The sequence below is a fragment of the Mustela lutreola genome, chromosome X, assembly GCF_030435805.1.
Source record: "Mustela lutreola isolate mMusLut2 chromosome X, mMusLut2.pri, whole genome shotgun sequence".
NCBI lineage: Eukaryota > Metazoa > Chordata > Mammalia > Carnivora > Mustelidae > Mustela > Mustela lutreola.
The window spans coordinates 351,335-368,238 of record NC_081308.1 but is presented as its reverse complement, the minus strand read 5'-3'; the positions used below and the strand labels follow the sequence as shown (position 1 = coordinate 368,238).

At 59.1% G+C, this 16,904-nt stretch overlaps 1 protein-coding gene across 1 annotated transcript; it reads right to left on the bottom strand.

Annotated features, from left to right (window-relative positions):
• Positions 1 to 6,936: 6,936 nt before the first annotated feature.
• Positions 6,937 to 16,540, bottom strand: SHOX (SHOX homeobox). The gene is made up of 5 exons (XM_059158311.1): positions 16,276 to 16,540; positions 12,730 to 12,938; positions 8,809 to 8,866; positions 8,615 to 8,703; positions 6,937 to 7,182 (listed from the first exon to the last, which is right to left on the bottom strand). Exons 1-5 carry the CDS (start codon positions 16,538 to 16,540, stop codon positions 6,937 to 6,939), a joined length of 867 nt encoding a protein of 288 aa, XP_059014294.1.
• Positions 16,541 to 16,904: the final 364 nt, after the last annotated feature.

Below are 16,904 nucleotides of genomic sequence, written 5' to 3'. Positions count from 1 at the left end.
AAGGTTTGGCCACACGCATGCCGCTTTTGTCTTTCTTCCAAGAACCCCGATGTTGAAATGAAAGAAATCATGTTTTTTCAGACTCTGGAGCGGCGGAAAGCGTTATGACTCCGGGGTGACGACCCGTGTTACTTCTCCTGGCGCGGCCCGCTTTCGAAGAGAAGCCGCGCATGAAACCCAAAACACCTTTATGTTCCCTGACAGCCGCCCCTGCTGGACTCGGGAGAGCTCCTCTGCGCGCGTGTGGAACCTCCGGGCCCACCGGCTCGCGGTTTAACACCGTCAGCTCATTTTTTTCCCCCTCATCCCCTATGCGTCCCATGATTGAATGGGAAAGTCAGACGCCCCCGCAGAAGCCCGCGAACCCTGGAAAGCAACGCTGGTCCGTGGGACCGTGGGAGGCAACATCAACGTGCTTTCTTGTTCAGTGAACGGGTTTCACAACGCATCGTTGGAAACGGTTCTCTGAAAACTCCCGCCGCCCCCCAGCCCGCTACCGCCCCGTGCTTCCCGACGCGGCAAGTGAACACGATTGTTTTCCCGTAAATCTGGTGCTGTGGTTCCGCACAGGCCTGCAGCACAGCCCACAGAAGAATCCGGAGGGGAAGGAAGGCGGAGACACTTACTCTGTAGGTCCGAGTGTGCCGGGAACGTCCTGAAGACAGGAGGAGCCAGACGCGCGTCTTTCTTTCGAAAGGGATTCGCTACAATTGGCAACAGAGTCACCGACTGTGTCACACGGAAAGCATCTTCAACAATGTTATACAATAGGGACACATTTGCTGAACGAAGATGGGCTTTTACGGCTATTTTCACCGTCGAATTACGGCCTTGACGACATTGGCACCGCGTCCGCCAGGACAGAAACCGGGTGCGTTGACCCCAAAAAGGACAAGAGCGTTCCGGAAGCCAGGGGTTGAGATGTCAAAGACGACCGTCAGCAACCCATCAGAGGCCGCATCTCAGGGCCAGCCGCCGGTAACACACGTCTTGTGGGACGTGTCCCTTTGTCAGGGACCGTGGTCCCCGTGGCCAGTACCTGGCAGAGACCGCTTCCCGCCTGCCTGCAGGACGCTACTGGCTTGCAGAAGGGAGCTCCGAGCACTCAAGCTGTGCGACATGTGGACGGCCATGCAGGTTGTCGGAGAAATAGGACGTCTCGGGCTGGACACCCAGGAGCACAGGCAGGTCCTGCAAAACCCCTTCCGTGGCTGGAAGACAGGACGGCAGAAGAGCAGATCCCACAGGGAGGCGTCACCCCATCCACGCCGGGCACCTGGGATGTGCTGGAAATACCCACCTGCCCACGGACTCACCCCTTCCCCCAAATAAACAGTCCCCGACCCTCCCCGCCCCCCGTGCGACCGCCCCCGGCCGGCTTCATCCGTCGCACGTCTGCCCTGTCGCTGTTTCCCGACATGTGGTTTTTATCGAATCCGGGAAACCATCAGAGCCACTAAATCGGGTCATTAACTTTCCTTCACAAAAGGAGATAAAAAGCACAGGCCAAAAAATGTTCTCGTTTTGAAAACTGAATTTTTTCCCCATTTATTCTATTCCTTTTTTTTTCCCCCCCAAAATGATTCAACCGTCATTGCAATGCTGAGGTGCAGATTCCATACACTGTCCAGGGAGGGGGGAAAGTAAAAAAAAAAAAAAGAAAAAAAAATCAAAGCTGAAAACTTGAAACCAAGGTGCCGGGCTCCTCGGGAAAGCCGGCGCCGTCATCCCAAAACTCAGGTTGTTTGAAATGGGGGCATTTCTCCTCCTTTCCACACTCTCGGGGACCATGTGCACCGGGACGGGTCACACGCCGTCATAAGCTACTCGCCAGCAAGGGGGAAGTTCCAGCAGCAGCAGGCAGAAGCCCCCAGAAGCGGCCCCCGACGCCAGCCGGGAACGCACACGCGTACTTGGGTGCGGACGCGAACCCCACCCTGTGTTCAGCCGCCGTTGGCTCCCCGCGTGTTCCAGTCGGGCCCCTCGGGGGAGAGGTGAGAATGTTTTTTAACACTGGAATACAAATATTTATAAGTTTATTTATATCTCCGTTTTACAAGATGTACATTCATCCTATAGGGGTTGACAAAATACACTTTGTCGCTAGAACTAAACACGAGGGCATTTCGTGTTAAGAATCTGCAAGCATATGGCCCCCCAAAAAAAAAAAAAAAAAAAAAAACCACACACACAAAAAAAAAGCCAAAAAAACTAAGAACAAAAACCCTCCAGAATGTTTTCTAGTTTTTTTTGTTTGTTTGTTTGTTTTTTGTGTGTGTGCGTTTTCTCTGCCACAGCAGAGGGTTAGGGTGTTCGGTTTGGGAAAGCCTGTGTTACTCCGTGCCGTGTGAGCAATCCCTGAAAACGTCTGCAGGTCCAGACTCACCCCGTATGCATAACCCAAACACGTCTGCCGTGCCGTAAATCTCTGTGGCTGCTCATAAATTTGGGGAGTAAAGGGTTGGGGTGGGGTGAGAAAAGCAACAGGCTTTAAAAATATAAAAATAAATGCAAGGTAATGTCAAATTTACACTCCACATAATTAAAATATCACATATTTATGAACTTTCAACCCAAAGCAAAAATAAATAACACACCCACATACATCCAGTATCAGGAAGCAGAGAACCTGGCCTCCCTGCGATGGGACCTCTGCACACAACGGGGCCTTGGCCGTCCGACGGCCACCGCTCAATAAATAGCACGCGTCACCGCTTTCAGACTGGAAATTTTCTACATTCCTTATCTGAGTTCTCATTAAATATCAAATTTCAATAAAACATTTATAAATTGCATCAAGTTTTCACGTGTATGGAAAAATCAGCATATTCCTAAGCTACCTTTTTTTTTTTTTTTCTTAATAAATTAGGCACCAGTTTTTCCAATGTCCAAGCCGTCGACTGAGAAGCCCTCCCCGCCCCCCCCCCGCCCCCCGGCCCCGGCCTCCCCCCAACGTGAAGAAGGAGCAAAGTGCCTGGAGACATTTCTGTCGCTGTGGTCAGCAGCCCCCTGGAAACTCCCAGGAAAAGGGGGTCTCTCCTTGGACGCCGAGAAACACTGAAATATGAGATTGGAAGCCTGGTGTGCGAGCAGAGGACGCTGATGTCTTCGTCTCGTCGTGAGCCCACAGGGAAGGGGGTGGCCATGACTTCGGACACGGGTGCTGAAGGTGGATGTGCTCTTTCCCCAGATGTCCCCCCGCCGCCCGACACGGCACAGACCACAGATGCCCGTGGCCCGGCAGACAAGCCCACCCTGGAAACTCATGCTTGCCTGGAGAGGGGGACGTCACGGGGTGCAGCTTGGACTCCAGCGAGCGGGGGGGGGGGACCGTCCGTCCACCAGCATGGCTGGGAGGGGGAGCACCCAAGGGTCAGAGGCCCACCACCCTGGCGCAGGATGCCTCCCCACTCAGGTGGTTACAGCTTTGCAAATAAGTTCTGGATCTGCTCGCTGGTCCTGTGAACAGTATGGAAACCCATCCGGCCTGGCCCTCTAGTGCAGGGATCATGAGAAAGCCACAATGCATAAGTCCCCCCGCCCGGCCAACAAAACGAGGGCATCGTCTCCCTGACTCCTAGCAATTCTGGACGGCAGACCTGGTCCAAGAACACGCACGGCACACCCTACAGGTCGGAAAACATAACCCAACGCATGCCATCCCGAGACTCTGAAACCTTCCCCAGGACCCGGTCTGTCTCTCTCCCGCACAACACACCACGGACGGAAGGGAAACTTGAATCCGTAAGAAGGGTCGAAAGGAACGGCAAAATCTCATAGAAACTCTTGTGTTGCCAAATCCGGGCAATTTCCATCCTAAAAGTACTCTTTGGCCAAGGTTTTGGGAGGAGAGACAAGAAAAGGAAAAAAAGGGAAAAGAGAAAGCTTTCGGGGCCCACCCCATCCTGCCAAGTAGAACTCCAGGGTCCGTCCTGCAAGAACCATCCCACAGCGCGACCGGCACGTTTGGGCGCCTACGACAGCCCTCACGGAGCTTGGACAACCCCACGCTCTCGCATCCGCTGGTGCGAAAAGGCAAGTCTCCCAGACACGCTTGCTCCGAGGTGCAGCTCCGCAAACACGCCAAGCCCCCACGCTCGGCGGAAGTCCCACGCACGACTTTCAAAGGGGTCATGATGTGAGCAAAAAGCCCCGAGCACAGCTCCGAGGCATCCGCTTCGTGCATTTAGCTGCGTACACCCTACAGGGGAAACGTGTGCATCCCACACCCCACGCGGGCACTCGGGTGAGCACGATATCCTACGTCCGGCGTGATGATGACCGGGTGGACGGGGACCCACACGCCACAGCATTCCAGGCGTCCTCGGCAGCGCCCAAGGAAGGAAGTGAGACACAGAGCCGCCCCGTGAAAAGTGGACCCGCGACTCAACCGATAATTCCTTCTGCAGTTCTTGGACTTTCTGGGACAAAAAAGAGGCAGGAGCCACGGGCCACGCTGGCCGACCATCTCCCCTATTCTGTTCCAGGCAGACCCATGAGGCCCGCCAGCCTCCGCCGTAAATGCCACCCGTTCGGTTGTCTGGGTTGGCTCTGTTTGGGGGGAGGTCCCATCGGGAGGGGTTATACCTGGCTCACTTTCCATGTGAAATCACGAAAAAGAAAACAAAACCAAAAAAAAGAAAAAAAAGCGAAAACAAGCATTAAGGGTCCCCCATCCAACAAGCCTCATTCTACCAGCCTCCAGTAGGGCAAGGGTGTGCGGCCCTATCTTCTAGCTTCAAATTCTGCAGGGATCCAACCCCGTGTCGTGAGTTTTCGATTGGGGACACAGAGGTAATGAGGATTCTGTTTAGATTTTTTTTTAAATGATTATAAGCTTTTCGGAAAGAAAAAAATTAGGGATGTACACATTCTACTTGCAAACCTCTGCCAAGTGTTCAATTTTAGGACGAGTGCCACTAGCTTTAAGGGATTCGAAATGCACTGTTTGCATTTAAAGGAAATTTCCAGCTGATTTACAGGAACTTTTTTTGTTTGCTTAATTCACAGCTGTTTAAAAACTGTGTGTATGAGGGTAACTGTGTAACGCATTAATGTGGGGGGGGGGGAGCTGAAGGGGCCTTTTGGTTTGTATGAAGAGTTTCAGATGACCGCAGTGTGACCTGTCCAAATGCACCCACAGTTTAGCTCCACGAAAAGGTAGAAAATGTTCCTTTACGTGGATGGGGGAAAAATTATTTTTTTCTTAGAAAAATTGACCAAAGTTCAGGGAGAAGGAAAGAAAATCGCCATCGCCAGATCTGGACGGATCAAAACCTCTTCGGGAATCAGAGTGAACCACGGGAGTTCCGGAAAGGCCAGGGGTGACCCGTGAGGAGCCCTGGGAACGATGGGGAAGCGGCTTCCGTCTGGGCGGGCCTCGCGGACTAAGGCAAAAACACAGGCGTCCTATCTTATTCTTCCTGGCAGACCGGACCAGCACCGCCCCCCGGACCCCATACACGAGGTGCAAAGCACATTGTCCGCAACCCAGGTGCGTCGCTGGGGACCCTAATGCTTTGGTTCTGTCCTGTCAAGCGTGCTTTGCACCGCACACCAGCTTCTAGAATAATTCACTATTTGGTGCTTTCTCGGTCGTGGGGACGGGGCAAGGGGGGAGGGGAGGGGCGCCGGGAGAGGGAAGACATCGAACCCGGAACAGTCTAACCCCGACCAAACGCGATCTCCAAAGTCACCGCCGGAAGGGCCTGTCCCTGCCCCTTCTCTTCCCAGAAACGGCTCCGCCACGGGCCTCACGTCCTGGCCTCCCCCACGCCTCCCACCCCGGCCCTGCTGTATCACACTCTGCACACCTCCCTTCCTCCAGATTCCGAGCGCCCTGCACCACCCGCCCCCCCCCCATCATCTTGGCGATGGGCCCCCCCGAGGGCCAGGCCCGCAGCACACAGGAGGCGGTAAAGCCCTTACAGTTCCAAAGCTGACAGGGTCAAGAGTGCACGGCTATTTTCTTTTTTTTTTTTTTAAATCTATAACATTTACAGTATTGCACTTTTACTGCACTTAATTGCATTTGACTAAAGTTAATGCTGCCTCCGTATTCGACCTAAAAACCGCGTGCCCCTGCGTCTCTAGGCGAGTCATTTGCATCTGAATTCGGTAAAACAGCCCAAGGGTGGGGAACAAGTCAATTCGGGAATCAAATACTGGAAAAGTTATAAAGTCGCCTGGTCTATGGCACAAGAAGGAATCCTACACTCCGTGCTCGGGGACCAGCCGTGCGCATGACAATGGTGCTGGCAATGCAGGCTCCCCCCCAAGTACGGACACCAGTGGGAGATTCACGTCTCCCGCACCTTCTCCCCACCTTGTCCCGAGGAGGTCGGTGGGCAGACGCGTTTCGTTATTGCTGCAGAGCACGGGGTCCCTAGCGGGGCAGGCGCAAGTCCACGTTGCAATCCACACCGGTCCTTCCGCTCCTCGTCTCCTCGGATGAAAACTTCGTGGCGGTGCGTAAAACGGTGGGCAACCAAGAACTGGCGTCTTCCGCGGAGACCAGCCCCAGATCTTGGCGTGGAGTCGACTCCATGGTCTTCCAAGGTGGGTAGGAGGCCGCATGCACAGGTGGGTAGGAGCGCTGGCGGCAGCAGAGGAGGACGCGCGGGGCTCCCCGGGGCTCAGGGTCCCAGGACGCACAGACTGCGTGGCCGAGGGCTGGGTTGGCTGCTCTGACCTTCACCCGCTCTCTTCCGCACAGTCTCGGCGAGGGTCTGGCGGGGTCGTGAGGTGCCGGAAGGCCCCCCGCCCTGGACCAGTGGGGGGCCCGGTGCTGCCCCAGGCAGGGAGGCCGCTGCACCAGGGCCCGCGCCCTCGGTCCGGGGCTTCCGTGCGGCCGTCCGGGGGCGCAGAGGGGTCGAGTGCAGGACGCAGCGCGGGCGGGGTCGTGGGGCCGGGGCTGAGCGCGGGGCTGGCGGTGGGTCAGAGCCCCAAGGCCTCGGCGTGCTTACGCGCCTTGAGCCGCAGGTCGGCGATGCTGGAGTTCTTGCTGTTGCTTTTGGCCGCGGCGGCCACGACAGCAGCGGCCGAGGCCGACTCAGCCAGCGACGCGATGGGCAGCCCGAAGGGCGGCGGCGGGAACATCAGGTAGGGCGCGTGCGCCGCCAGGTGCGGGTGTAGGTGCGGGTGCGCGTGCGCCACGCCTTCCAGTTGCAGCTGCGCCTGGACCTGCGGGGCAGACCGGGCAGTTAGGCCGGCTGCGGACGGGCCTTTCCCGCCCCGACGGGCCTTGGGGAGTCCCCTTCCCGCACCCAGGGACCATCCCCCCCCCCCCCAGCCAGGGGAGTCGGACTGTCTTCTGGACACGTGCGAACGCGGTGGCCTCTGACTGCTCTGGAGAGTCTCAGCATCTCGCGCACCCGCCGGCCCCTGGGGCGCCCACACCCCTGTCCTGGCAGGCCTCCCCTCCTCGAGAAAGCCTCAATGTCTCTGAACCTGTGACGTGTTCCTGAGCCGGGCTCTGGACCCCCGTCTCACATCCGCCCGGGGCGACTCTCGAACCCGTGACAAGCACGACAGACCGACTGTCCGTGTTCCAAGGGCCTAATCCTGGCGGGACCCCATGGCTGACTCCAAGTCGGGGAGCCGTTCTGTGGTGCGGGGAGGTCGCCCCGCCCCGGAGGAAGGGGTGCAGCAGGGGCGGAAGACGGCGCGGAGGGTCCTTTCCGGCTTGGGCACCTTGAGTCGGACAGCCCCGGGCTCCAGCGCCCGCTCCAACTCTCAGGTGTCTAGTGCTGACACCGTCCACCACCCACTCCCTAGATGACCCGCGGGGGCCCCCAGCAAACACGGGTCCAAATATAAACCCAGGCCTGGTCCTTGGAGCAAAACAGCTCCGTGGGGGGGGTGGGGGGGTGGGGGAGGGGTTGAGGGGGGTGGGGAGTGGCCCCGCCTCCACTAGTCCCAGAGCACCCCTGCTCGCCCCAGCATAAGTGCTCCACACCCCCCAACGTTGGAATGCCAAGGGGCGCACCGCAGGGTCGTGCGCTGGGGCGAGGCAGGGAGCACGCGGGCTCTGCGCTCTCACTCTAAGGGCAGGCGCCTGCCCCGCGCAGCTTCCACCGCCCACCATAGCTGGTCCCAAGCCGAACGCAGCCCCTGGGGCCTTCGGACACCCTAGCCACTCCTGTCCAGAGAGAACAGCTCTTGCCCGCTGGGATCCCCAGACCCTGAGCCCCAGGAGCCCAGCTGGGAGGTGGGGAGCCAGGCTCGGGAACAGCCTGGGCCCAGACAGCCCCCCCTCGAGGCCGTGGTGGAGGCAAGTTGGGGTTCGGTACACACACAGGACCTCACACCCAAGTGCGAGCAACCCCGCCCCTCCACCCCCAAGCAGGAAGCCTGAGTGGGTGGGATTTTTTTTTTTTTTCACTCCGATTTTTGTAAAATCGTGTTTGGGTTTCTACCCTGGCCCTCCCAAAGGTGAGCCTTGGAGTTTTACAGCGTGATTTTAATACGTGCCAACGGGTCTATAAATGCCGCCTTGTAAAGGCGGCAGCCTTTCTTCCGCGGGGGCGGGAGCAGCCGGGGGAGGCCGGACGCCAGGGAGGCGGGGAGGTGGCGGGGCCCCGCGCGCGGCTCAGAAGGAAGAAAAACGGGCTACCTGTTGGAAAGGCATTCGCAGGGCGCCCATGTTGACGTAGGGCGCAACCCTGCAGGCGTCCAGGTGGCTGGCGGTGCCCAGGATAACGCCTGCAGGGGAAGAAAGGAGCCATGAAGACCACCGGGGTCTTGCGCGCGCCCCGGAGGCCTCCGCACGCGCCCCCCACCTCCGCCGCCCTCCTGGGCACCACCCACCTTTATGCATCTGGTTCTCCTGCTTGCGGCACTTGGCTCTTCGGTTCTGGAACCAGACCTGGGGACAGAGCAGACAGACGCGCGCAGCCCCGTGAGCCCCACGGTCTCTGAAGCTGTGGCTTCTCGCCAGCACCACGGTAGACGAGGCGCGGGGGGCGCGCGCAGGGGGCGCACGCAAGTCCCACGCGGACGGGGCACAGAGTCCCGGAGCCTCTCAGGGCGCAATAGAGCCCTCTCCCGCGCCCTGTCGTCTCCCAACCGAGCCCTCGCCCTCCCGTAGACCTACAGCTGCGCATTCCCAAACTCCCTTCTGGGCCCTGCCTGGTCCCCAAGGCCAGAGGCCTCAACACCCACATGCAGTAAGGCCTGCGTGCTGCCACAGCGGACGGATTCGAGAACTTTCCACAATCGTGGCGAGCATTCCCTCCTCCACTTCGCCAGCCGCTGGGACAGCCTGACCTTCCCCCTGGCAGACCTTAGCCACCAAGGAAGGGGGTGCCCGGCCTGAGTAGGAGCTTCAAAGGCGGCCTCCCTCCCCCAAACTGGAGACACCCCGAGTCAAGAAACTTCCATGTTCTCCTTGGAGGCCAGGAAGGTCCCGTTTAATATGAAGAAGTCATGAACGTCCTGGATGCATGAAACGGGGGCAACCCCATAATTTCCGGCACCAGCCTCTCTGCACAAAGCAAAACAAAACAAAACAAAACACCTAACTCTTGGAGAAAGGGTATTAGTGGGATCCTCCTGGGTGCAGCGAGACGCACAGGTGTGCTGTCAAAATTGGGGCGCACAGGGTCCCCCCAAAAGCTTCCTCCTCGCTCCCCACGCTCAAGAGCTCCCCCTCTCCTCCAGACAGCTCTGGTCCTTGAGCACAGGGTCCCTCAGGCTGTGCCTGATGAAATGCCGAGGACCCTCCCTCCATATTCTCAGCCACTGAGTTTTTCCTAAGGCTTTCTCCGCCGGAAGCTTTGTCGCCGCTCTCACTGACCCTCACAGCTGCGATGGCTGGCAGTGACCACGCAGGGTAATTAGCACCAAGACACCCTTCCCTCGGGCCACTCTGCCCGGGTAGCTTGGTGCCCTGAGCTCCCGAGGCTGCAAGCAGAGAGTGTGGCTGCTTCCCCGACCCCCACTGCCTGCGGGGAGGATCCTCTGCACACAGGGCAGATTAGAAACCTTAACTTTTCCTCTCCAGACCCTTAAGAGGAGGGTTTTTGTCCAAGTCTGGGCTATCGCCCACCCACCCTTGAGAACTGGCTTTCCAGAAGCTCATGCGGACAGGCTACAGGGAGCTCGGAAAAGTTTCAGCACGTTCCCGTGAAAAGTTTTCCCCGTCCTGTCACCCTCGCTCCGCACCCCAAGGTCCGCAAACCTTTCCTCGCATCTGCAAAGCCTGCGCTGACAATCCCTCCTCTCTCATCCCCACAAGGAGCCTCCGCCAGACTCTTCCCCACCCCAGGAGCACCCCTGATGGCACTGGACCCCTTGGGACCCGGCCGCAACCCCTCCCTCTCCTCGGGGCACTCAGGAGACCGAGGCCCCGGGGGCAAGCTCTGCCCCCAGTGCGGGCACTTTTCAAAAACAGAATCGTCTGTAAGTCCGGAAGGCGAAGCTGGCTTTCCTCGCCGGGTGGGTAGTGAGGGGTGGGGGGCTCTGGGGGGGGGGGAGGTGCGATTATGAAGAAAAGTGATGCATTAGCCCCGCGCCAAAGCGATAATAAATCAGTCTTGGGGTGATTCACGATCAATTCCAATTAGTCCTGAGTATGCTAAGTGAAGTACAGTACACTGGTTTAGGGCTTATATCTTCATTAAGGGCTAGTCACTGATTTCTTTCACAAATGGTGTAATCTGATTTCTTTTTGATTTCCATTACAGACAGTGAATAATGACATTTAATTTAGCTCTGCGCCATAAACCCGAAGATATTTGTTGTAATTAAATTACCTCCTGCCCCTCACTGTGGTCTCATAACTTTCCATTATAACCCTGACAGCTGTGGGATACGAAGTGCCACAGCGACACTAAAAATAAAAGGTTAATAAGGAACAGCTTCCGTAGGATCCCCAATTTATTTACAGCAAATTCCCACACTAAATTGAAACTCTATCCTTTAACAACCCGGGACAGGCTGTACCGAAAAGGATTACCGAACCCTTCGGAGACGGGAATCACGCCCCGAGTTCCAACTCTGTCCCCCTGCGCTGGCCGCTACCCACCACCACCCCCCCCAAGACCCCCGCGCCGTCTGCGGGATGACCCATTCGTTTTCACTAATTGATTTTTATGAGCCCGTCTGCCTCCCCTTCATCCCGCGATGCTTTTCCCCCGTGGCCACCAGAAAATGATTCCTACTGTTTGATCCCCGTGTTTGTTTTTATGATTATTTACAGTCGTTAAATTTTAATGCACCTCTGCACGGATCGCCACGCGCGTCGCCCCTCTCCCCTCGCCCCTTCCTTGACGTTTTAGGGCTTTCTCAAGGTCCGCAAAGCACCCAAGAACCAATTTCCTGCCACTCCGTCCCTCGTGCTAAGGTGTTCCTCGGTAATAGACTACCGAAAGAAATAGTGGACAATTAAATTAGAAGTAATTTATTTTTATAGAAACAGTACATCAAGGCCTGGGAGATATTACAGAACCCAGGCCGAGAGACACCGGGAAGATGACATAAAAGTTGATGTCCCCTTCAGCGAAAGTTTAATCTTTTCATTAATTTATACGGGGCAGCGTCATCTATCTTCCCCGGGAAGGGTGGCCGGTGAAAAAAGACACCCTGAGCAGCAGCGAAGGCTGCCGCTCTTTGCCAGGGGGGTGGCCACAGAGGTCCCAACGGCTTGGACCCACGGGGATGAGGCAGTCCAGACCTACTCTGCGCCCACACGTGGGTCCCGTCTTGTAGGGAGGCTCTCTGTCTGCCGGCTCTGGGGACCAGAGCTGGAAATGGCTGCGGGATATTGCATTTCAACCCAAGAAAACCCATTATTTGCTGCAGCCACATGGGAAGCTGCAAGGGGCCTCGGATCCAAAAAAAAAAAAATAATAATAATAATAATAATAATAATAATAAATTTCAAATTAAAGATTCCGTAACACAGTATCTGCAAAACTCTGTGTTTTCATTTTGCAAGTCAGCGGGAGGGGGACGCGGTGTTGGACTGTGTTGGTCTTGTAAGAAACGGGAAACTCGGGCTTTCAGGGCGCTGTGCCGTTCACGCGGACCCCTCCCCGCTTGGCAATATTAATTCCGTTTATTTAAAACCGGTCCCCAGAGCCCCGAGAGGCTGACCCGCTTTCCCTGGCTCTCCCTGGCGCTGCTGTCCTGCTCCGAGCCTTGAAGAAGGACTGCCGGGGAGCTCCAGGCCCGACCTCCCAGGTGGGGTCTGCGTTTCCCGCGGAGGAAGCGAGTCTCTGCCACCCTCCCCCATAAATGCATTAATCAATTTAACTCAACGTTGCTAATGCCCGGGAAGGACTTGCCAGAGCGTCCCCTCCGCGCACGTGCCGGACACGCCCAGGGCCCCTGCAGACAGCGGCTCGGCAGATGGGACATCATGAATTCATGCGCCCGCGCCCCCCGCCCCGCCCCCCCCCCCCCACGCCCCGGCTAATCCGGCCCCGCGCGGGCAGCCGCCGAGCTCATCAACAGGCCCCGTGTGCGCGACTCCCCCCAGCTCGCCCCTCGCCTCTCCTCCCAGTGGAGCGGGAGGGCGGGGGGCTCGAGCCTCGGAGGAGGAGGGAACAGGCACAGTGGAGAGAGGTGAAGAGACATCCCAGTGCCCGACCACCTCGACGTGCAGGGGCCTCGCCCTTCGCAGGAACCGTGCGGCCCGCTGGCGAGGGCCGCCCGAGAAAGGCCTGCAGCCCGGGCCGAGCCGGCGCGCCCCGGGGACCCGGCGAGGCCCGGGCCGCGCGCTCCTACCTGCACACGCGCCTCCGAGAGCCCCAGGCGCTGGCTGAGCTCCTCGCGCATGAAGGCGTCGGGGTAGTGGGTCTCGTCGAAGAGCCGCTCCAGCTCGTTGAGCTGCTCCAGCGTGAAGTTGGTGCGGCTGCGCCGCTGCTTCAGCTTCGTCTGGCCGTCCTCGTCTTCAGACTTCACGTCCTCGCGCTTCTCCTTGCTCTCGTACATACCTGCGGGCGGGCGGAGCGCACGGGGCTGAGCGCGCACGGCTCCCCCGCGCGCCCTGCCGGTCCCCGCGGGCCGCGCGCGGGAGGAGGAGGCCCGCGGCGCAGGCTTCTGCGCCACGCGGCGGACATCCAAGTGTGAGCGAGCGGAGGACGGGGCCCCAGCCGCCTAGGCGCCCCGACCGCGGGGCAGCGTCAGGTCGATAAAGCGGACTGGAGGGGAGCGAGGGGGAACGCACGTCTTTGCTTACAACTCGGGCATGGGCGGCGCCGGGTTTCTGGCCCTCATCTCGCCACGGTTTCCTTAATTTTGCCTCTTGACACGCTGACATAGCCTGACCTCCACTCTCACTCTCCCCCTGCCTCTCGGGACTGGGGTGTAAAGTATTATTTTAAGTCCAAGAAGTTTGGGCAGAATGCCCCGAGTGTGCGTCCGGCAAAGGGTGCGAGGCAGGCCCGGGCCAGCCTGCGGTGCAGGCCTGGAAACCCCGCTGCCCCTGCGTTGCTGACGCGCAGGACGCGGGCCGTGCCAGGCGGGTCGGAGCTTCCCTCCCCGAGGCTGTGGAGCTCAGCGCGCGCGAGGCCCCTACCCTGGTCTCTTCTTCAGAGCATGCGACCAAAGCTCCTACCCTATGCACAGTGTGGGGTCCGGGGGTGCCTGGAAGAGCAGGGTCCTCCTGCTCGCCCTCTCTCATTCTCCTCTGCTTCACATATCTGCACACGCGGTGACACACACACCCCACCGGGACCCCAACGGTGGTACTTTCATAGTCCAAAAAAAAAAGGTATTAGCATCTGTACTTGCTGGAGGGAGGTGACTGGGGGCTCGAGCATCCGGTAAGAATGTCAGCATTTTGATTCTAACTCAGAGACCTCCCCTTCCCTCTCCTAGGAAACGCAGGGCCTTCCCAAGTTCAGAAATTTAAAAATAAAAGGCAGTCCTCCTAACCCGTGGCTGGCAGGCGGGTGCAGGGCCGCCTGCGTCTCCGGGGGGCTTTCTCTCCAGCAGAACTTGCTGGACACCGGCAGAGAGCATCTCCGTGCCCTAAACGGACGTCCCCGGGTGTCAAGAAGAGGCTGGCCTTTGGCGGAATCTGCCCGCACAGACCCCGCTTCTGAAGCAGAGAAGGCCGCTCCATTCCCCAGCCCAGAAACTTACCAAGAGGGAAAGACCGAAAGCGGCTGTGGGGAGACGGGCCGTCCTGCTACCTTCCTCCCCGCAACCAGGATCCCAGAGCTGGACAGCAGAAGCCCCGTCCTGACTCTGCCTCTCCATCAAGACTCCTGACCGCTGGGCTCTTGACCCCAGCCTGGATTTTTAAATCCGCTTCCACCCTCTGAAAGCACCGCGTTGCCAGAAACACCCCGCTTCTTTCCCAGTCACAAATCCTGTCCTAGAGGCGGCCCCTCACTCTTCCTTCCTCCCTGTCTCTGATGTCTGACCCCAGGGACTGATCCCAGCTGACACGCCGGCCTTCAAAGTCCTTAAGAACCGGCGGCACAGACTCGCATGCTCGGGAAGGCAGGACCCGTGGTGCAGGAGCCCAAGACCTCCGGGTTTCTTCTGGAACCCCAAGATCTCCCAGACTTTCATCTCGCTCCCGTTTTACAAATGCACCAGGGGTGAGCCCGGCCAGGGGTCTGTGCACCCAGCCCAGGGGGAACGGTACAGCTGGTAGGAAAGAAGCCCCCTTCTGCTCTCTCCTTCTGGAAAGGCCCTGCGTGTACTCCGCTCTCTTTCTGAGGCCCCCTTTTCTGGGGTCCGCTGCCTCGGCAATCTCGGTGAAAGGGAGGATGAGGAGGGACCCGATCTCTAGGAAGGAGGAGGGGAACCGGTCCGGAACCACGGAGGTCAGCCCTGGGTGCTATCAGCCTCTCAAGTCCCGTGTAGGCCCGGGGTCTCACCCAGGCGACAGCTGTGTCTTGTTCAAAGCAAACTCTGTAAATGATAGAGCGAGGGGTGACCCACGGTGCCCGGGGGTGGGGGAACCCTGAGGTAAGGCAGCTCAGGCCCAGCCACCTGGGTGGCCAGCGGTCAGGGGCTGATCTGTAAGACTCTGCCCGCGTGCTGCTTCCACGGGTCAAGGCCTCGTAAAGACATCTAGGTCATCGGCACCGTTTCAAGGCCATGGCCTAGGACTCTGCCCCTCGGAGACCCCAAGTATAGGGTCCCCAAGAGCAGGAGGCATGGGCTTCTTGGGTCAGGGGAGCTGTCTGTCCCGGGGAGGTCTAGTTATAGCAGGACCAGCACAGGGACAGCGTGTGGAACAGAGCCCGTGGAGGCGAATGGCCGGGCTCTGTATTTCCTCTTTGTAATGAAAAAGAGACGTTCGACCAAATTCAAACTGTGCCCCCGACCCCCGAGGAAATCCAGCCCATTTTAGGCCTCTGATTGACCGCTGCTGGTTGCGCTGTTTGGTCTGAAACCCCTGGGGCTGGGACCACCCCTGCCCAGCTGGGAGAGCCCCCATGAACCTTCCGTATCGCCCGACTCAGCAACGGCGGGAACCTAGGCGACCTTATCCGGAGAGGCAGAAAGGAAGGAGGCGTCCGCACCAGAGCCGGCTGCGCTCTGACAGCCTGGGGTCCCGAGGCCGCCTGCGCACCCCCCCAACTGCCCGGGGCCTTCACTTCGCGTCCAGACCCGGGCCACCTGCGGGCGCGGGAGTGGTTTTAATTTAGAGGCCCGCCTCGGCTGAGATCAAGCCTCGAGGTTCAAGGGGGAAAGTTTTTAAAGAGGAAACAGCGCGGAGAGCGTTCACCAGGCGGGAGAGGCGACTGTGCGCGTTCGCCCCGGGACCCCCGGCCCGCGCGTCCTCCACGCCTGCTCCTTTCAAATGCTCGCGACGCCAGGAGGCGGTGGGCGCCGGGAGAGATGCGCGTGGATCTCTCCTCGTGCGCGCTGCGGAGTAGCCTCGAGGAGGACTGGGCGGCCCACAGGCACGTACCCAGCGGCCCCTACAGCGGACCGCTGCTTTCAGGCTCATCCGCCCCGATGGACCCCCAACCCGGGGAAGTTCCCGCTGCGACGCCGGGCGCCAGCGGCGGGGAGAAGCCGGTCCTCAGGCAGCACTTGTGCCCAGCCCCTGCCCATCCTCGGCTCCCCTCGCCTCCTGTCCTGTGTTCGCATTTTCCTTTCTTTCTTACGCAAAGACTGGCGGCGGGTTGCCGGGGCCTTTCCGTCCGAGCGTGGCTGTGAATTCAGAGTTTGGGGTGGAATTCGGAGCGAGCCGCGGCGCCCGGGGCCTCCCCAGGCGCGCGGAGCGAGGGGCAGGCGGGCGGGCTCGGTGGCGAGGAGGCGCCGTCCCCGGGAGGGCCCCGGAGCGGCGTCCGGCGAGCTTACCTTCCGCAGCCCTGCCCGCGCCGAACTCTTTCAGCTTGTCCTTGTCGTTGTCCACGTGGTCCTTAAACAGATGCACCGAACAGTGGCCACTGCCCTCCGTAATGTCCTGGAGGCTGGATTCCGAGCTCCCCAGCTCCCGGGAGCGCGCCAGTCCGCTCTCCAAAACTTCCCGGTACGTGATCGAGTCCTTCTTGCCCACGCCGCCGGCCTCCTCTTTGCTTTTCTGGTCAAAAGATTTGGATACAAAAGCCGTGAGTTCCTCCATGGCTGCGCGGGGGCTGCGGGGTCCGCGGGGCTCGGCGGCGCCGGCTGGGAGCGGGGCTGAGGTCCGCACGCCTCCCCGCGCGGAGAGGACGGTCCGTGCGAGGGTGGATGCCTCCCGCTGTTATTTATGCGTTTCAATTTGAGATCTCACTATTTATACAAGGCCGCGTCCGCCCAACCCCCCGCGCTCCCTGTCTTCAGCAATTACGGCTCCCGGCTCGGCGGCGGGCGCACGCAGAGACGCTATCTCTCCCCCACCTCCAGTCCGGCAATTGGCTTTCTTCTCATTTCATCACTGTTTGGCGTCTGGGCACCTTGGTGTGGAGAGGTGAAGATCCAATTTTGGGAAGGGAGAGGGGGAGAGC

Bases quoted from the DNA above. Each gene is read 5' to 3' on its own strand.
- SHOX (XM_059158311.1), bottom strand. From the start codon at position 16,540: ATGGAGGAACTCACGGCTTTTGTATCCAAATCTTTTGACCAGAAAAGC. The intron at 8,867-12,729 runs GTAGGAGCGCGC...CTCTGTCCCCAG, and splicing joins TCTCGGAGGCGCGTGTGCAG to GTCTGGTTCCAGAACCGAAG. The intron at 8,704-8,808 runs GTGGGTGGTGCC...CTTCCCCTGCAG, and splicing joins GGAGAACCAGATGCATAAAG to GCGTTATCCTGGGCACCGCC.